The sequence below is a fragment of the Aphelocoma coerulescens genome, chromosome 20, assembly GCF_041296385.1.
Source record: "Aphelocoma coerulescens isolate FSJ_1873_10779 chromosome 20, UR_Acoe_1.0, whole genome shotgun sequence".
Lineage (NCBI taxonomy): Eukaryota > Metazoa > Chordata > Aves > Passeriformes > Corvidae > Aphelocoma > Aphelocoma coerulescens.
The window spans coordinates 1,562,443-1,583,467 of record NC_091033.1 but is presented as its reverse complement, the minus strand read 5'-3'; the positions used below and the strand labels follow the sequence as shown (position 1 = coordinate 1,583,467).

Genomic DNA, 21,025 nt, shown 5'->3' with positions numbered 1-21,025 from the left:
GCGCGGCGGGGCTGCCGTGTGGCGCCCGGTGCCCGGGCCGGGTGTCCCCGCGGTGTTCCCGGGCTGTCTCCGCGGTGTCCCCGCGGTGTTCCCGGGGTGTTCCCGCGGTGTTCCCGAGGTGTCCCCGCGGTGTCGTGGGGGGGTCCCGGGGCAGCCCCGGGGGTCGCGGTGCCCCCCCCGCCCCCGCGCGCTCGGGCGCAGGCGCGCGCGGGTCACGTGCGCGGCGCAGGCGGCGGCGGAGCGGCTCTGGAGTCCCGGGCCGCGCGCGACCCCCGCCCCGCGCGCCCCCGCGGCCCCGCGCGCGCCCCCGGCGGCGGCGGCGGCGGGTCCAGGTGAGGGGAGGGCGGGGCGGGGGTCGGGACGCGGCGGCGGCGGCGACGGCGGCGGCGGGGCGGGAGCGGCGGGGCCGGCCCGGGCGGGGCGCAGGCCGAGCCCGCGGCGCGGGGGAAGGGGCGGCGGGGCCTGGCGGAGCGCTGAGCGGTGCCGGGCCCGGGCCGCCTGCGGCCGAGCGGCCGGACCGGGGGCGTTCCGGCGGTGCCGGGGCGCTCGGCAGGAGCCTGTCAGCGTGCGGCGGAGCCGCGGCACCGGCAGAGCCCGCTCGCCCGCGGCCTGCGGCCCCGCAGCACCCGGCGCGGAGCCGACCCTGCCCAGCCCGCACTCGGCTCTCGGCCGCGCTCCCGGCGGCGGCTCGGCCCGGCTCCCCCGGCCCGGGAGGGAGCGCGGCCGGGCCGGCAGCGCTGTCAGAGCCGGGAGCTGCCCCGCGGTCCGGCCGCTGTGTGTGAGCCCGGTCCCTCAGCCCTGACCTCATGCGGGCGGTGACGGCTTTGTGCCGTGTCAGCCGGGGCGCGTTGACGTTTCGCTTTTGTTCGAGTCCTCGGTGACTCTTAAACCAGTCAGAAAAAGGCCCTTCACTCGTCCCCTCCGTGTGGTTTCTGTGTTTCTCTAAATTTCAGCTACTTTTGAAAGATCTCGGAAAGCTCAGGGCTCTGATTCCTTCCCGCTGCTTTGGGGATGGAAGGACAGAGCTTTTCTGTGGGTCTGCATCCTGGGAGCAGGTTGGAGCTTCATGAGCTTTGTCTCTCCATAACCCTTCAGCCTCCTGGTAGACATATTTGTGCTCATTCCCCTCACTGGGAACTGCAGTAAAACCTTTCTCAGAGTTTTACTACAGTAGTTTTACTACAGGAAAACCTCTCTTAGAAGAAAGGCAATGCCTCTTATTGCTTTTATAATTAGTGTGTGTTGTTCTGACTGGTTCTTTAGCTAAGGCACCTTTCAGTGTTTCCTGTATGTGGAAAACAACCACAAAGAACAAATCTGGCATTTTCCGTAAAGGTTACCAAGTGTAATAACCACAACTTTTGGATTTAGCAGCTCTTTTCGAATTCTAGCTAATGGTCCCACCTTTTCTATGTATCTTATGGGGTGAGAAACAAAGGTTTCAAGGCATGTGTTCAGAATGGCCAGGTATGCGGGCCTGGGGACTGCACGCAAAGCCTGCAGCACAGCATCCAGGCGTTTTCTAGAGATTCTAAGTATCCACTGAGCCCTGTGGCTTCCTCTGAAAGTTACCCGGCTTTGGGAGGAAATGTTTCACAGTAACACTGTGTCCGGACTCTCCTATGGGGCATCAGAACAAGGGGGGCTGCACACAGACCTGACCTTCAGTTGAGTAATCACGTTTGTTAGTATTTTAAACCCAAGGAAGGATCTTCTGTTAGGCGTTGGATTTTGGCTGAAAATCTCCCAGCGGTGCTCTCCAGCCATTCTCTCTGGAAGGCCTGTCCTTCTGTAGGAATTGGAGGAAGGAGTTGTTTACAACAGGCTTCTAGGTGATGTAGTAATTTTGCATTTTTCTAGTAAAAAAGCATGTGCTTCTCTAAAATAAGAAACAACTGTGTGTAGGGAAGCCAAAGAATTCCAGGTCCTTGTGCATCTTGAAGTGTTGGTGTTTCCATTTTTCAGTGGCTTAAATACATGAAAACACAGGTTGTGGAGGTTATTTCTGCTGAACAGCTGCAATGCCACTCTTTGTGCTGTCTGAGCATAACAAAGGTTCCTGCCTTTGTGGGAGATGTTAAATGTTTCAACGTGATAACTAAACCTTAGATTGGCAGTACATTTTGATGTTCTAGTACCATAGTGATTGCTTTCGGGTGGAAGCTGGAGTTACAACCCAATTACACAGAGTCTCTAAATTTAATAGATCTGCAGTGGCAAAGGGCTTGCTGCTGAAGGGATTGAAGAGTTAATGTGGCTGTAACAATTTGCATTGAGAATGGTGAAATTTTATAGGTCACTAGAGAACCTCTGAAGGGCAGAAGGCATGATGGGGGGTGTCTGTTTCAAAATCCTGTGGTGTCTGTTGAGAAATACAAAGCTGTGGTGCCAGGATGGTGTGAGGGAGCAGGAGGCCTGCTGGTGTATAGGGCACTGAGCAGCAGGACTCGACCCTCGGTGCTGCAAAAACTGAGTTCAAGCATGAACTTTTTCCTTAATGCACAGCTGGAGCAGATGGAATGAGAAAGAATGTGTAGGGCTGGGAAAAGGTAAGGGCCAGCAGTGGAAGGAGAAATAACCCCGGATACCGAACTGAGGCAGCAGGGAAGATGCTTCGTCAGGCTCCAGTTGAGGTGTTTTCTGTCTCCAGCCGAGTGTCTCCATTTCCAGCAGCCAGACAAGCAACTCACCTTTGCTTTACCAGAGAGGTGGATATTTCGTGTTTTGTCTTGACACTGTTACAGACTCAGCTGTCTCCACTGGAGCAGGTCACTGATGTTCTTCAGCAGGAGCCACCCATTAATTGCAGATAACTGAGCGTTTCAGCCACACGGTCAGTGTGTTCCTGCATGGAGAGCTGCAGGTTTAGCTCAAGAGGATGAAGATAACTTAGATTGTCTTGTGTCCTGGATAATTAGAGTGATGCTGCTGGAGTTTAAAGTTAATCTAAGATTTGGATTATGCAGAAGGACAGTAGTGGAAGTCTTCCAGAGGTCCAGGAGCTGGGGATTTTTCTCAGTCCATTGGGCACTGAGCATCATTTTCCATCCAGTGGAACAGCATCCCACCTGCACACTGAATGGTACATCAAAAATTGCTGCTGTAGTAATCAAAAATAGAAATAAGTACTGGATTTGTCATGTATATGTGACAGCCCTGAGGCTGTAACTCAGTAAATAACCCTTCTTTATGCATTTGGGAAAAAAATAAAACCAACCAGTGTGTGTCACAGTGCTGTTGGTTTGGGGTGAGGGATGGAGATACATGTGGGACTCCAAAGTTCGTGAGGGCCATCGTCTTCTTGGAACTGAGACCAGTTGCCTGCTTCTCCAGCTGGTATGAGTGCCCTGAAGCATAGCCCTGCACAGGGCTTTGGATTGGATTTGTATGAAAATAGAAAAGTGCAGGAGATGAATGATACCTTGTCTAAATTAATTTGTGTAAGCCGATAACTTGGGACAGGAAGTTGCTTATGCTCAGTTGCATATATGGAAGCCCAAGCTTTAGGTCTGGTGTGTGAAAGGGCATCATCTAGTTATTCCACCAAAAGATGCATGCTATTGAATTCTCCAAGTCCTTCGCAAATTATTTTAATTTTATAATTTTTATTGTTTTGAAAGTCAAATGACCTGCCAGGACCATGCAGCCGGTGTAAGATTGTGTTTCTCATTGTGGTTTCCATGTGGTGCTCACAGAAACTGAGTTAAGCCTCTGTTCTGCATTTACAGAATCCCAGAATGGTTTGGGTTGGGGGAGGCCTTAAAGACTGCCTCATTCCAATCTGTTGCCATGCATGGCAAAGTGTTCCTTCAAAGGGTTTTTTGGGAGTGCTCTTCCCATCCCTGAAAGAATGCGTTGCTCTCCAGTTCTGTTGCATCCACATTTCACCAGAAGGTCCTAAGCTGCTTATGTGGTTCTTAATGGCAGTAGTGACAGTAAATAACACTTGAAATTTGATTTTTCCAAAAGCCCAGAGCAGCACAAAATAAACTGCAAGTTTTTATACAGTCAGGAAACTCTCAGCATAATCCAAATTTTTACCAAAGCTGTACCTGCTTCTGTTATATGAAGATTAGTTTTTTGGTCAGGGAACACAATCTCCTTGATACTGAGTGTCTCCTATCAAAGAATTTCTTTTAAGCTGCTTGTTTTAGCTTCAATCCTTTCTTCATCCTTTATATAATTTCAGAATTTTAAAAGCTTCACTGAGATTTCCTAGATATTTATTAGATGTAAGAAGAAATAATATTGCAGAAGGTGCAGTTTTCAGTCAAACTTTAGTTCAGTGCTGATGATTGCAAGAATTTCTGGGCTGGTTCTATTGGTGTGAGAATTTGGTGATATAGGAGCACCTGTGGGGTGTGTTAGCCCAGAAAGGTCTGGTACTGGTTAAATTCAGGTTTAAATGAAAATCTTGTTTTAACACAGAGTACAGATTGCTACTTAAAAAGGCATTTTTCATAACTTTTGAAGGCAAGATCAAATACAGTCAAGATGCTCCTGCTTTTAAATAGCATCTCATTTTGTTTGCTGATTGCGTTGGTGGATCTTTGTGGAAAGTTATGTACTGCAAAGCTCTGTCAGTATTCACAGTGTGCTTCTTTCAGATGGAAATATCCTTAACATTGGAAATAAGTAACTCAGCTGATGGGAATTGATTGACCAAATATTGTGCTGGGTAGATTGCAGCTTCCAAGAGAATTGCTGATTCCCATTACCCTTGTGCCTGGCAGCTGCCTTGGTTTGTATCTCAGCTGCTGAAAGAGGTAATTTCTACGTAGCTTAGCTGCTTATTCTGGAGTTATCATCCTGTGTTTTAGAGCAGTCCTGAGCATCTCAGCAGTCAAATTCTGTTGGAATAAAATCGAATGGTTCAGCTGAGGTGTGTCCATTGCAGCTTGGCATGAGTCGTGGGCTTTCAGCAAACTTCATGAAACTTTAACAAACTGATGTTTCATTAAAGCTGCTGTCAGACTACATGAGGATATCACTGCAAAGAGTCATGTGTGTTATAACAAGCTGTAATTTTCTCCTTGTTGGAAACATTTGGGTTTCAGTATTTTATGCTTGAGGCCTATGGGAGTGCAGCAGAACAGTGTGAGGAACAGTGACCAGTTCTGTGTCAGTGTGAGTGAACAAAGCCTGCCTTGCTGGAGACTAACTTGGTTTGTTTTCTTGGTGTTTGGGAAAGCATAAACTCTAAACAAAACTCTTTCTGTAGCTGGAACACTTTGCAGGGCTGTTTCTGTGATGCCTTGTGGTGTGCTAAGGTGTGTGCTCAGTCTCCAGGTCTGTTGGGTAACTTACTGTAGTGAAAGTGGGACTTAATGAATCAATGTTGATTGCTTATCTTCATTAATCAAATTTGGTCTCATCTCATGTGCACAATGGGAATGGAGACAGCAGCAGTTATTTTTTCTTCTTCTTCCCATAGCCCAGGCTGACCATTCTCAGTTTCTCACTGGATCTTGCTAGGGCAGCCTGTCTTTCCCGGTCCTTTGGAGCAGTTAGGCGTCATGGTGTGAGATACTCAGAAGGGAGAACTGGAGGAAAAAAACCCCTTTGGTTCCTTTCACCAAAGACTTCAGAAGATTTTTCTTCCCTCTACTTCCCCACCCTTTAGCCAAAATAACCCTCTCCCTGCCGGGCTAAGGCGGGGGCACTCCGCATAGGGACTGGCTGCTGCACCTTGGAGGCTTCCTTAAAAACAGCTTACAATGCCTGGCCTTTCCTGTGAAGTCTTGGCCTAGCTTTGGAGGTAACCAGCCAGTTTGTTACAGGACTCAGTTTTAGGCTGTGGAACATCCTTTTATGAAAAGGGTGAAAAAGTAGAACTAATGTGGTATCTGATGTAGAACATGAAAACCTTTTTTAGTTTTGGCTTACACAACAAACAATACTAAAATTTCCTATTTCAAATTTTGATTTTGCCCCTCAGCTTGGTGTCCGGTCATGGTATTTAGGCAGGTGCATATAGCTGGAAACAGGTCACTGCTTGTGATTTAGCCATCAGGCCTTTGACTTGGTGCTACACTTCTTGAGTTACGATTACCTAGAAATACAAGAAGATACAAGAGGCTGAAGTGTTAGATGACTATTAAAAGTGCTGCAAAGCATACATGATTTGATTTAATGTAAAACCTCTTTCCTTCTCTCTGATTTGCTGGGTTGGCAGAAGTGCAAGGGCTGTAGCACAATAAGGCTTTTAAAGCAATTTTGCTTTGTTGTCTAGACAGAAGACAAATCTCTGCTTTTTCTTTCTGAGTCTTCTTCCCTCTTCTGCTTCCCCTGTTTGTTTTTGGGCAGTCCCCTTCCCCACTGAGGAGCACGCAAGCACATAAGCAGAAAATCTCCTTGAGCACCAGCCCTGGGCTGTGCCTATAAATCCCATTGATTCGAGGGGCGGTGTTTTGTTGTTCCGAGGCCATTTAGCTTTACTGCTGTGTTTTTATGATCCCAGGAGCTGGAGTGCAGCTTGATGAGCCCGTGACCAGCAGCAGGGGCTAGGAATCGATTCACCTCCCCATGTTGGCCACCTGCAGCAACAATGTCTGAGGTGTTCCTGTGGGCTCGGAACGTGTTTCTGGAATGAGCTTAACCTGAGCCGGTTTAGGTGCCTGCTTAGGATGAGCTGAGGGACATCCTGGCTGTGCTGGTTTCTCTGAAGATTGGTTTAATCTAGATGATTTTGTCCTTAAACCTAAATAAATACATTATTCTAGATAAAACTTGCCATGTTTAGAAGAATAGAATGTCATTTCCAGCTAAAGGAAGTATTCCATTTTCTGCCTGTAATGAAAGGTTGTTTTTTCAGGTTCCTCAGGTTTTGCTGTTTGAATCTGAATATAGTAACATGTGCTTTTTACACTGCTGAGGAGAGCATCTGACTTGGTGCAAAACTGTGTATTAAAAATGGAGCTATTTGCCATTATGTTCAGTATTTCTGTTATTGTGCATCATTGTCTGATGAAATGTGATGGTTTTCTTTCAGGATTCCATATTTGGGAGTTGCTGTTTAACCATGTTTGCCAGTCTGGAATTACCTGAAATCCTGTTGCACACCCCAAAATACTGAAGTTGTGAAATTTGTTTTGGTAGGTAAAATAAGCATATGATGCATCTGAATATCTCTTGGGTTTTTTTACATTCTCCCCCTGCCTGTCCCCACTGCTGTGTGTGTTTGCAGGGCTGGGCTGGCTCCAGAGCTGACTCCCCACTCGGCCAGACAGGGTTAGGGGTATTTGCCATCAGGTTTTTGGCTGTTCCTCCCAAAGAGAACAGTTGAGATGCTTTAGTGGTGTCATTCATCTAACGCCAACACTGGAAGTTCAAAATTACTGGAACCCTGGCTAGGTTGTTTTAGAGGAAATTTTAGTGCATGTTTAAGTTTATCTTTAGGTATTCTTTCACATTGTAACAGTAGTTCTTAGCCTTATTTAATCTCCTTGCGTTATACTGTTAAATGACACTTGCCTAGAATTTGTTTAAAAGTATTGTTGGTTTGTTTTTTTGCTCAAAACCATGATGTTATTTTAATCTTTGTATCGTAGAATGGTTGTGGGTGTCTAGGTTTATTCATTGCTCAGGTTTAACAAGCTCCAAGATCACTATGCTGGGCAACAAATGGAACAGCTGTAGGAGGATAATACACTGTTAACAAATCTCCAGTAGAGACAGTGTTGTGATCAGTGTCTCTGGGGTTTCCAGGTGTTACACTTTAAATGTAGCCTGTGTGACTGTGTAAGAGTGCATGTTACAGGTTCAAAGAAAGCCATCCTCTCAGCAGTATTCTGGCAACACTGAACCTCCTCTGCCCCCATCATGAAAATCTCTACATCTTTTTCTCATTGGCACCTGAAACAAAGGAAGCAGAAAACATTAAAGTGTGTTATCCAGGACATCCTTTTTTCCTGATTTTTTTTTCTATTAAGTTGCTTGAAAACCATTTTTCAGTGACAGCAAAAGCAATTTCAATCCTTTAGAAATTATGTTGGTACACGTATCCCAGACTTTCCCTCCTCGCTCTGAATTCTGGTTTCCTCAAGGGATCTGACTGTAACCTCATTTCTTTCCCTTCCCTGTTGCAGCTTTAAATAATGGTCAGTGTGAGGATGAGGACCCTGCTTAGTGCCAGCTTGTGCCATCTGCTAGTGAAGGGCATCAATCCATCCTTCCTTCTGCTCTCACCCTTTCCAATCATCTGTGTAATTTGGAAGAGTACTTGCTGAGATGTCGAGCAGGATTTTAGTACTATTTGTTTTGGGAGAGTGCATGTTCTGGTGTGACATCAGTTGTGAAAGTGTTTATTTTGAATACATTAAGAAGCTTGTAAATCAATAGACTATGGCAGAAAACCTGGGACAGGTGGCCAGACAAGGCCTTGGTTTGGTTTGTGTGCTCTATGTAGTGCAATAGATAGGAGAAAGCAAGGCAAGAGATTTCAAGTTCGATTTAAGAGACAAATTGACATAAGTTTGGATCAGTTAAGTGAACCTTGGGATAAGATTTCCTGATATCAGGAAAGATATCAGTTGGGGTTTTTTCCTTTGTGTTGTTTTTCACCCCAGAGACCAGCACTTGCAGGTACTCCAAAGCCTGCTGGCTTTCCCGTGTTCAGCTGCTCCCCAGTTAGTGACAACTGGCTCTTTCAGATTTTGCTCTAATCCCATCTCTCCCAGGGTCTGGATGGGATTTTCCAAGCCTTGCCCAGCCACGTGGTGCTGGGTTTGTTGTGCAGGCTGCCTGTTGCTGTCAGGCTGCTGGTGGGGACAGCACAGGCCATGGCAAAATGCTTTGGGGCTCCCGGTGGTGTGTGTGTGTGCCCCAGTTGTCCATCAGCCCAGTCTCAGCTGTGGCATCCTCTATCTTGTGGGAATTCTTCCTCTGAAGAGTCTCTGTTTTGCACATTTTAGTGGGTCAGTTGTTTTATCCATATGGTGAGTGTGCCAGGGATCTCCTGGCTCCAGCAGCCCAGGGTGTGCCCTGCATCCTTCGGGTTGGACACTCTGGTCTTCATGGGCCGTGCTCTTCCACCCCCTGTCCCCATACAACAGTGCAGGTGCATTTTGGCCATCTGTCTGTTTTTTGGCTGTTTATCCCCACCTCACTTACTTCAGTTAGGTGTTTTTAATAATTAGACTGTACTGAATTAGACCAACTTTATAATAAAGAGGCATAACACTGGTTTTGCTGCTGTAGCCAGTTCCAGGCCAGGTTTGAGGGTAAATGGTTGCCATGTGGTAGCACTGGACTTGCTCTGAGTTCCCAGAAACAACTGTATAATGGGAAATACTAATTTGGAAACTCTAAAGGAGCAGGTGCAGGGACAGGAGGGAGGCCATGGGTGCTTTTTGAAGGCAGGATGATGGTCAGAGAACTTTTTGTGCTGCCAAGTGAGCATGGGTGCTTGAGTTCCTGAAGTGTGCTGCAGTTGTGCATATCAGCTCAGGTGTGGTTCTTACTCATCAGAGATCCTCCATAACCTGCTGGGAGTTCTGGTTTACAGGGACTGTTGAATGACCAGTGTTCTACCTGGGTGTGCTGAAGGCATTTTGTGTTTGTGTGGAAGAGTGTTGAGGGAAGGTACCTGCTGATTACGGTCAAGTGCTTGCTCAGGGTTTATGGAAGCCAACCCTATAACCATGAGATTACAGAAGTTGTTAGGATGCTCTGCAGCTGGGATTCATTTGCTCTGACATGGATGGTGTGCTGTGCACTGCCTGAAAAAGAAAATTTTGCAAATCATCATTTTCTCATGTCATACTTGAGATAAATGATACCTGAATATAGAAATGGACTAAATTCCATGTGTTTGAGAAGGAGAGAGTGCAGATGAATGTAGCAGAGATCCTTGAGGAGCATGATGTAAAGAAAAAATGCAATGGGAACTGTAGCTATATATGCTCATCTGGGAGGTAAAATGTAAAGCTTGGTCTTGGTTTGTTCCCTTCCCCATATCCCTGTGGTCCTGTGATTCTCTGAGTCAAGTGAAACAAGGCCCGTGGTCCTTTGGGATTTAGAAAACTCGATTTTTAGAGCATTTACAAAGGGCCATAACTTCAACAAATCCTGTCAGATTTTAGCACATTGAGATGAGGTTGATGAAATTTGGTCTAAGCTGCAGCATTTTTATGAATTGCTTAAAAACCATGATTTAAGCAGTCTGGGGGTGTTCTGCTCTTTCACAGGGAAGATGGAGGCTTCAGACACTTCCATTCAAATAAAGACTTGAAATGTTTGTGTTCTTGTAGATAAATTCTTATTTCTTTGGTGTTAGGGATTGTCAGGTGTACTCATGTTTCTTGCTGCAGGTGCAACACCCCATCACCTCCAAGTAGTTGTACTTTTTCAACACGTAGGAGCCTATATTTTGAGCTGAGATTTCTCTCCCTAAAAAATTTACTCAAGACTTTCTGACAAATCATGTTCTATGTCATTTTCCTCAAAATATAGTGCTTATATTTCACAGGATGCTTGCCTCATTCCTCGCACAGAATGGCTGTGCTTGGTCATTAAAAAGGCCATTTGTGTAGGACTCCCAGCTCCTCCCTCCCTGGAGTTGGTGGATGTGGAATGAGAGATGTAGGAACATGGAAGGAGAAGGCTTGCTCTCCTGGTTGGTGTAAAGCCAGCTTGGGTAAGGAAGTTATCTGTCCAAGAAACTGTGTGAAAATCAGTTAAAACATCTTTTCACAGACTCCTATCAATTGTGATTCTCATTATCTGGGCACCTGACATGACACTGAGGAGTTTGACTTAATGGAGGTGCCAAACACTCAGAGCAGTAATTTAGACACAGAGCTGAGCAGCAAGGAGTCTGGGGAAAAAAAGAAGATTTAATTGTCTCTGTGTTCACCTGGTAATGAATTTTTAAAATTTATTTCTCTATTGCCCATCTTGAAAATTTCCATGGGAATAATAAGTATATGAAAGCACTGTGGAAACAGATCAGTGCCTGTGAAACATTAAACTTATTTTCTGATGCAGGGCTGCAGAAGAGCTTGTGAGACAAAATTAGCTTGGTTTTTAATCTGAGATTTGAGGATGAAGGCTGGTGCTGCAGGATGAGAGGGTAACTGCATGTAAAATAGGAGATTATTCCTTAGTGCTGTTGGATTGCCTGGTGTGGGGTAGGGTTGCAAGGAAGAAAAAACCTGTATTTTTGAAATATAGTGAGTGTATGTGTAGAGATCTGACCAAAAAGCTGAAGGGATTTTGTGGATTCCAAGTCCCTGATTTTTCCTTTGTAATATTGTCCCTTCAGCAGCATTATGTGAGTGTGCAAACAGTGCAGAGTTGAATCTGCCCTTGTCTAACACTGTTAGATTGTTTTATTAGAAAAGGCTGTTTTGTGGCCAGTATCTGCAGTTCACCTTTAATCTCAGTTGTGTTTTTAATTTGTGTTGGGAACTTGAACCTCTGCCAAAATCCCCATCTGTATCCTCTTCAAGGGTCTGTTGTCCTGAGCTAAACCTTCTGGGTGGGTTGTGCCAAATACCCAGAGCTTTGGAGTTATGAGGTCTTGACAGTCCTGGCTGGTGAATTGATTTGGTTTTGACAATGGTGGTCAGGAACAGGTCCCTTTTTTGGCTGTTTCTACAGATGGTTTGAATATTTTAGCAATACTTGCAAAGTGCTGAGTGTTAGAGCAGATGTCTCACCTGGAAAGGGTAGTGCCATTGCCCTTGTGATGGAGTGGGAAAATGTGTATCTTAACATTGGTGGTGACCACTGGAAGTTTTGGGATAATTTTATCATAGATTGTACTTCTGTAACAGTGTAGATTAATGTCATAATGGCAAAATTCATTGCAAAGTTTAGACTTTTTATTAAGCAAAATCCATCAGGTGTGGGACTTGACTTACTGAATTCATTGTTATCTGAGCACGATGTGGGGGCATGGTGAGAGTTGTGGGCTGTGACGGGGGGGCAGATTTCAGGTTATGTGCCTAAGAAGCTGAAAACACCTAAATCTTTACAAACTTTAAGAAAGTTGGCACATTATGCCTGAGATTTCCCTGGGTGGGAGTAAAATATTTGTCAAATGCTACATTTCTCCTGGTAAAAATGTGCTGTGGCTTTCTTAGTGCTTTGCACCTATTGTATCTGCAGTCTCTAAAAGTGAATTTGGTGGTTCTTCCTATCATTCTATAATTCAGCTATTGCTGTGAGTAGTTTTACAGTCTCCCAACAATCAGGCACTGCAGCATTGGTACCAGGTACCTGCTTGTCCCCTCTATGATATGGAGATGAATAGAATTCATTTTCCTCTGATTTTTTATCCTCTACCTTCCTTTCTACCTGTCTGTCTTTTAGATCAACTGGAATACTTCTCAAGTCACGTGCAGCACGATTCTGTCAGGAAGCCCCTTCTGTTTGTCCTAGTGGAGGAACAGCTTGGACACTGCCATGGCCACCATTTGCAGCCTCACACAGTTGGTCTCACAGAGCCCAACATTGGGTCACCAGGTAGGTTTTTCTGGCAATGACCAAATGTTCCACTGAAAGCAGCTGTTAATGTCCTTACACAATTATTATTATATGTATTATAATTCTTTTTTTCCCTTCCAAGCATCACCTTGACGTCTGACAGGCTCCCATTGTTGGAAACAATGGTTTTGGATGATCTACCTAACTTAAAAGATACATATGCCTCCTTGTACTCCTCAGCTATGGAAGACTTAGAGGTGGATTTTGATTCAGGACTGGAGGAAGATGAACTGAAACAGGAGGCTGCTCCTGGGGATTCCACAATCTTTGTAGCTTTTAAAGGAAATATAAGTGACAGAGACTTTGAACAGAAGCTGGATACCATACTGGAGAATGTGCCTGGCCTTTTACACATGGGTAATGCACCTTCTTGTCACTTTTCAGCTGTCCTTAAAAAGCTTATTTAGGTAGTCAGGGTACTTGCACAAAAAGTAGTTTATATTGGGTTTGAGCTACTTAGTTTGTTATGATATTGGTTGGGGTTCTTCTTAGTGAATTTGTGAGCTGTTCTTCTCAGAAATGTAGACTACAAGTAAGTGTCTGCAGTTGGTTTGTTGTTTGAAACTGATTTATTTAGCAAGTTCCTTCATTTCTCTTCTGTTTCCACATTTTGCCTGGTTTTATTCTCTTTCATGTCCCTCTATTACGCGACTGTGTTATATGAAAGTGAAACCAGGCTGGTTCACACAGGAGATGTGTTTTACTGCCCAAACCATGCATTTTAAACTACTGCAGTTCATCTGAGAATGTGTTCACTCTCCAGTACCTGTGATATTACTGCCCTTTTCTGACCTACCCTACCTGATTGATTGATTGATTGGTTTGTGTTGGGGGTGGGGAGTGCCCTCATGTACCTCTGAATGCTCACCCAGCTCTGGGAGCAGCTCCATGGCACGTCACTGATAGCAGGCTTTTTGGAACATCTTTTGCCAGCATATTTAGATCTGGAAAAAGACATTTGTCTCCTGTCTGAACTTCCTTGCAAAAGGTCTTAGGCTGATTATTGATGGCTGCTCAGTTAGGTAGCCATGATTGTTTTCTTCAACAGTGTCAAACACCTTTTCAGAAAAATAACACATTACTCTTCAAGAACCAAACTGAATTTCTTTGTCACTTTATTCCCTTCTTTCAATTTTGTCCATGTAGTCAGCTGGCATCAGTTTGTTGGGTTCTTGCTGTTCTTGCTCAGGGAGATAAAAAAACTGGGATAAGACAAAAATACTATGAAGAAATACTACAGTTTTGAGCTGTATCTTACAAACAGTTGGCAGTAGATGTAAACTAACAGATGGTTACTGGTGTGAAGGGATGTGTGTAATTCCACAGATGAATTGTGTAGTTTTTGACATCTATTCAGTCTGTTGCTGCATGTAGTCACCTTTGTTATACAGAGGCATCTGCATGCTGAGTCTGTTATAAATATTAATGCCAGAATTAATAAACATGATTCAGACCTCAGCTGAGAAAGCAAATTTTTAAAATCAATGTCAAGCTAATTTGAAAATTATCCATGTGAGAAGTTATCTAAACTGATTCAGAGCAAAATAGGATATCCCAAATGTGGAGTTAGTAAATAATGTGGGGTTATCTTGGCAGATGCAGTGTTTGGAAAATGAGAAACCTGCATACAAATACATAGAAATACCAAAACTGATAATACAATTTTTCTATGTTAAATATTGGAACATTAATAACAGAAGAAATGGGACTGTTCAAACCTCCACAAAAGGAGATTTTAAAACTCCTCCTGACATGTTCCCAGCCAAAAACAGGTTTATAGGTTGAATGAGGATGAATTTAATAATTCTGTTACTGTAGCAGCAAAAGGGGCTTGGTGAATTAGTGGTGAACAAGAGATTCCTAAATAGGAATGAGTGTTTGCATTCTTAACTAACATATTTTTCAGACTCCAAAAGGTAGCAAATGTTGAGTAAATCTAAGGTTACAGTGGAGGAGCTGGCTGATGAAAATTTGGGTCAATACTTTCTGTTTTGAGAGGAACTTTCTTTACAGGAAGATACAAACTGGAAACTTATAAAGCTATATTGGGAGCTGTGTTTTTAACTATCCTTAACTGCATTTTGTAGCAATCATTTAGGTAGGTATCACTTTGGATAATGTATCCAACATAACTGCCCAACCTTTTTGCTGTTACTTTGAAAAGCACTGATCTATGTAGAAACACTCATGTGTAGAACAGGCTTTCAGAAAACGTGCAAGGAAATATTTTGCATGACTTTGAGACATTTTTGGCAGTGGATATGAAATACTTACCCAGAAAACTAAATAATAAGGTAGAAATCAATGAAATACTGCTAGGACTCTGTTGGCACTGGCCTTGTAAAAAAAAAAAAAAAAAAAGGTTTCACAAGCATTTTTAGAGCAAATATTTCAAGTGTTTCAAGTGTCAGTTTTTTCCCACATCCATCTGGTTCACAAACAAATGTACTGTATCACAGGGCTGGGGCCCCTCTGCTCTGGGCCAGGCTGGGAGAGCTGGGGCTGCTCACCTGAAGAAGAGAAGGCTGCAGGGAGACCTCAGAGCCTGAAGGGGCTCCAGGAGAACTGGAGAGGGACTTGGCTCAAGGGCTGGAGGGACAGGACACAGGGAATGGCTTCCCAGTGCCAAAGGGCAGGGATGGATGGGATATTGGGAAGGAATTGTCCCCTGGGAGGCTGGGGAGGCCCTGGCACAGGGTGTCCAGAGCAGCTGTGGCTGCCCCTGGATCCCTGGAACTGCCCAAGGCCAGGTTGGACAGGGACTGGAGCAGCCTGGGACAGTGGAAGGTGTCCCTGCCCATGGCAGGGAGTGGAATGGATTGGGCTTTGAGGTCCCTTCCAACCCAAACCTAATACCTATAATTGTATGAAATCTGTTTTATTAGATATTTTCTTATCTTTCCAAAGTAGTTTGTCCACAGAATATTTCAAATTTTGAGTAATACTATCAAGTGAGTGTGTTGTCTATTGCATTGGTTATCATTGAGTAGTTTTTTTACTGCTAATTTTTTGGAAAATCCCTGATGTGGTTTGGCAGCATTGGTCACTGTACACCTGTGTGGGGAAAAATTTCCTGTACCTGAGACTAAGCACTGGCAATTTTCAAAGCCAAAAACTGTTTCATTTTTTTCAACTTTTTAACCAAGTTGTTTCATCAGACATGTTTAAAAACTGCCTTTGCACTGATTTTGATTGTTTTTCTGTTAAGAATCCAACAAGTTAAAAGTGCAGAAGATAGAGCCTTGGAACAGTGTCCGTGTCACCTTCAACATCCCCCGGGAAGCAGCCGAGCGGCTGCGAATCCTGGCTCAGAACAACAACCAACAGCTCCGAGACCTGGGCATTCTCTCAGTTCAGATTGAAGGTATTTCACACCAAATCTGCTTCCAAAGCTCAGATTTAAGTAGACTCAAAAAGCAGTTTTGTGTACTTGGTTAATGTTGCAAAGCTTCTAAGTGACTACTTTAGCTTTAGTGAAAAAGATAGCCCAAGACTTTTATTCTTTCAAGAATAAAATTTGCTAATAATAAAAATGAAAGCTGAAAATGCTCCGGGCATCAGGAACCCTCCTGGAAAATGTTTTCTGTGTGTTGACTTAGGAAAGGGTTGGCTCATTTTCTTTCCCTGTTGTTTCATATGAGGCTGTCTTTAAGACAAGTTTTCAGTGGATTTCACAGTTACACTGTCCATTCTGGACAGTTGTCCAGGAGCACCCTCAGGATGAAACCAAGGGCAGATAATGCTTGTCATGACATTTGTTCCTCTTAAAACTGAATCCAGAAGGATGGTGTGATGTGTAAGTGTCCTTCTAAAGTGCACAGTCGAGGTGCAGCCTCTTCTTCCTTCCTCGGCATTTCTTAAATGTCCTTTTGCAAATGTCTGTGTTCTGCTTTTCTGTCTCTTCTGTTCACCCAACCTGTGCATTACTTTAGGGGAAGGTGCTATCAACTTGGCCTTAGCCCAGAGCAGGAGCCAGGATGTGCGGATCAACGGGCCCCTGGGAGCGAGCAACGCCATGCGCATGGACACGGGGTTCCCCATGCAGGGGGGGCAAGGTAAATCCCTCAGCTGCCTTTGTGCACCTTCAGACACTCAGAAATCTGCTGCTGGACTAATGAAACTACTGGTTACAGCAGCTATTGTTTGCAGAATTGTAATTGCCATTTAAATTAATGTCTATTCTTGTTCTGTGCTGTCAAACCATGTCCGGTGTTATGTAAATAAATTGTTGGCTGCATTGTGTCCCACAAGCATTGGAGGGATTTTGGTGGGGCCAGTTTGTTTGTTTTCAGGTATTTTGAGGGTGTGGTGGTTTGGGGTTTTGTTGGTTAGTTGGTTGGTTTGGGGTTTTTTTACATAAAGCCTTTTAAAGCAGATGAATTGAGTATAGTGAATTCACTTTGAAATATGCACAGATTTTCACAGTATTCTGTTTGGTTCCCTTTATGGAAATGTGCATAAGTCTTTATTCAGTGTACAATAAACTGACTTTGATTAAATCCATAAGAATTATGGGAAGTACAGGACACTGTCATTGTCCTCTCATTTTATTTTCTGATAAACTTCTGAGGTCTGATCATAAAGAAGGAATTTTTGTGGAGAGGTGTAGTTGATTAAACTATATTTTAGAGCTTTGTATGTGCATAAGGAATTTTCAACTACAAAATTCAGATTTTACAAAGACTTTTTACAAAGAAAGCTACCATGTAATTTATTAAAATAGCTGACTCATAAGGCAAATTAAATAACTAATATTTTAGTAAATAGGATTTAAAGCAATTAAACCAGGGGCATTTTTGGTCAGTTTATCTAAGATGCATTTGTGGATGTTGAGGAGAAGGAATGGAAAGAACATTTTACCTTTGTAAAAACCTAATTACACACTAGTGAAATCTTTGTCCTTTAAAGCATTTAAAGAAGGGCTCTGCTCTCCACTGTGCTGATCAGTGCCTTTATTTCCTGTCTGCAGGTCAACAACATAACAGCAGTATAACCACAGGGCAACAATAGCAATCATTTTAGAAAATAGCAGCCTGTGGAAGTAAAACATTGAATTTTTTTCTCTCTTGCAACACCTCAGTTACTTTCTAGTTTCAGATCTTGCAAAAGCCTGAATTCCATGTACAGCTTTGATACAATCTTGTCACTTGGTGCTTTCAGTGGCAAGTCAGGCTCACATTAATTCATGAGTCAGTAGTGTTTCCTTTTATACTCTTTTTAAAAATTTAGTGTTAAAGAAAGAGCTACAGCATGACCTGAACTTGTTTGATACCAGGGAATCTGAGCTTTCAGACAGAGGTGTGTCCTCAGGTTATTTTGGACAAACAATTCTTGAAGTCTAAAGAAATGTTTTACTGACAAATATAATTTTTTCTTTTTAAAGGAAAAAATTCTGAAATTCTTCTCTATGTAACTGCAAGACGTGATAATTTCTATTTTTATTTTTTAAGGTTTAATAAGAATGAGCAATGCTGCAGCTGTCATGATGTCCCAGGGTGGAAATGTGCCCTCCTCTATGGTGGCAAGTGGTGCTAGTGCTGAGCTGCAGCCACGAACACCTCGGCCTTCCTCACAGCCAGGTGGTAAAATTTAGTCATAGTACTGATCTGAAAATGTTCTTAAATGTTGATTCTTCAGCACACAGGCTTGAGTGTGTATTCCTGAAAGTACTCCAGAATTGTTCTGGAACATTTTCCCTGCCTTTCTGGGAGCTACTCTTCCTGTGAAAACTTGCCTTCCCCCTTAATCTGTTAAATTTTTTCAAATAATTTGGGTGCCTAATAAATCACCAGCTTTCTTGGTATTTTGTTCAAATGTGTTGAGCAATGGCAGTGGTATTTTTGCAGTTGAACTGTTGTGACTGAGCTTTATGTTTAGCCAGAGGTAAGAGAAGGATTAGTTCAACGAGGCAAGAATATTTCTGGTGCTCTTTTTTCCCCTCTTTCCAGGAAGGGTGGATAGACTGGTAGTTTAAGGATCGGGGGTCTGGTAGGTGTGAATGTTTAGGGTTTATTCTTCACAGTCTCCCCAGGGAAGTGGTCATGGCACCAAGCCTGACAGAGTTCAGGGAGTGTCTGGATGATGCTCTTAGTCCTGTGGTTTAGTTTTAGGTGGTCCTGCCAGGAGCAGGGATTTGGACTCAATGGTCCCTCCAGCTGAGCTACTGTGTGATTCTGCAGTTCTAAGTGTGTAGAGGGCTCACATCAGTCTGTAGCATTGTGGGGCTGTTGTGCTTTATTTTAGAGGATATAAATTGATAAGACCTGGCTTCTCTGGAACATGAAATTTTATGCAGAATAAGGAAATGCAAGCAAGCAATTTAGCCTTTCTTGTTTTGTGATGGGTTTTGTCAACAGTAGGTTACTTTTTTTTATTATTTTTCTTTGCTATTTTAATAGATGCAATGGACCCACTCTTATCTGGGCTAAATATACAGCAGCAAAATCATCCATCTGGATCTTTAGCTCCCCAGCTCCATTCAATGCAGTCAGTTCCTGTAAACAGGCAGATGAACTCAGCCAACTTTCAGCAGCTACAGCAGCAGCAGTTGCAGAATCGGCCTCCCCAGCCACATCAGCAGCCACAGCAGGGTATTCGACCTTCATTCACTTCACCAGCACAGGTTCCAGTTCCCCCTGGCTGGAACCACCTTCCTTCTGGAGCACTTCAGCCTCCTCCAACCCAGGGAGCACTGGGTACACTGACAGTAAACCAGGGTTGGAAAAAGGCCCCGTTGCCTGGACAAATGCAGCAGCAGCTTCAAGCAAGACCATCTCTAGCAACAGTACAAACTCCTACTCATCCTCCACCTCCATATCCTTTTGGAAGCCAGCAAGCTTCCCAGGCTCACTCAAACTTTCCCCAGATGAGCAATCCTGGCCAGTTTACTGCTCCTCAAATGAAAAGCCTTCAGGGAGGGCCCTCACGGGTTCCTACACCACTACAACAACCCCACCTGACCAACAAGTCTCCTGCTTCCTCTCCCTCCTCCTTCCAGCAGGGCTCTCCTGCCTCATCTCCAACCGTTAACCAGACACAGCAGCAGCTGGGACCAAGGCCTCCCCAGAGTAGCACACTTCCCCAGGGATTCCAGCAGCCTGTCAGTTCTCCTAGTCGTAATCCTATGGTGCAACAGGGGAATGTACCCCCCAACTTCATGGTGATGCAGCAGCAAAACCAAGGTCCACAAGGTTTACACCCTGGTTTAGGAGGTAAGAAGTACTGAGATCTTCTTTTATTTAAAAAAAACCAAACATAAAGTGGCAAGAACTGATGTTGCTGTTAGTTCTGAAAAGATCCCTTATGAGACAGAATCAACAAATAGATGGAGTATGAGGTGGGTATTGGTGAATGAGCATCAGCATCCCTTGGTTTCTATTCTCTCTGTCCTGCAGTGTCACAGAGATGCCTGAAGGGTCAGGGAGGAGTTGCTGTGTGCATTACTGTTATTACTGCCAGTTGTCCTGTTGATAGCTCTTCTGTTGCCTTTAGGCAAGCTTAGGATGTTCAGAGATGGTGTGGGGATTTTTTTAGGTTGGGAGTTGTTCTTTTTGGGGGGGAAGGGGAGAATTTTTTTGCAAGAGAATGTCATGAAAACAAACAAAATTTCTTTCTCTCTTCAGCTTTCTCTGTCACCATTTACATTTTCTAAAGAACCAAGGCATTGTTTTGCATCTTCATTTCTAAGCTGTGGATATTTCTTCTTCACCCTGTCCTTGTCACCAATTTCTTCCCATATAAAGAGGAAAGAGCTATTGTTGCCATGCTGTTGTACTCCCTATCCTAAAATTAAGAGGTTAAGGGATGTTTTAATTTCCCATTTGGCTGTGTTGTCTTTAGTTTCCTCTTTGGACCAATGCACTCACTTCTTTTCCTTACTACTCCTAGAGTTCTTCTCTAATAATGAAGGAATTTCTTTTGTCAGTCCCAGGATCTCTTCTGTGTCTTTGGTGGGTTTTTTTCCCCTTGAGCCCTTTGTATTTCCATGCAGATTTGTCGTGCTTCTCTTTGCTCACTCATTTGTTCATCTTCCTCTTGGATGGCTGTTCTCAGGTCCCATACACCAGTTCTTGCTTAAGCCTTTGAAATAATTCCTTTATGTACTTATAAAATATGGGCCATATTCTTTGTCCACCTACACACATAAATACATTCTAGTTTCTTGCATTCTCATGTTGTACATCCCAAATCTGTCAAAACACTGTAAGGAATTCCTGTTTCTTGGTCTGCTGGTGTGGACAAGCTTCTTGTTTTCGCTGTTTGTACCATGGGTCTCGTTTGAATTCAGATGGATTTTCTCTATTTCAGTGTTCTCCTCTTGGGATCTGCCAGTGTCCTACACTTAGTGTATCTTGTTTTGTCTCCCTCTGGAAGCAGTTATTCATTATTCATTATAGTCACATTTCCCTACAGTTTTGCCTCACCAGCCCTATGTCCCCATCAGAAATCTTAGCCATGACCTTTAGCCAGAATAATCCCCATGTTCTGCTTCCTGAGTAAGCCTACTACAAACAAACCTCAATTTTTTTAAGTTAAA

The 21,025-nt window shown here is 43.9% G+C and overlaps 1 protein-coding gene across 3 annotated transcripts in view; it reads left to right on the top strand.

Moving 5' to 3' along the window:
* Positions 1-276: 276 nt before the first annotated feature.
* Positions 277-21,025, top strand: part of NCOA6 (nuclear receptor coactivator 6) — a 44,167-nt gene continuing 23,418 nt past the window's right edge. For all 3 annotated transcript variants that reach the window (XM_069034476.1, XM_069034478.1, XM_069034479.1), the window contains exons 1-8: positions 277-332; positions 6,992-7,094; positions 12,316-12,468; positions 12,572-12,846; positions 15,698-15,853; positions 16,422-16,544; positions 17,940-18,068; positions 18,888-19,700. In XM_069034476.1, coding sequence (XP_068890577.1) covers positions 12,612-12,846; positions 15,698-15,853; positions 16,422-16,544; positions 17,940-18,068; positions 18,888-19,700 — 1,456 coding nt within the window. In that variant the 5' untranslated portion in view covers positions 277-332; positions 6,992-7,094; positions 12,316-12,468; positions 12,572-12,611. The remainder of the gene's footprint in view (positions 333-6,991; positions 7,095-12,315; positions 12,469-12,571; positions 12,847-15,697; positions 15,854-16,421; positions 16,545-17,939; positions 18,069-18,887; positions 19,701-21,025) is intronic.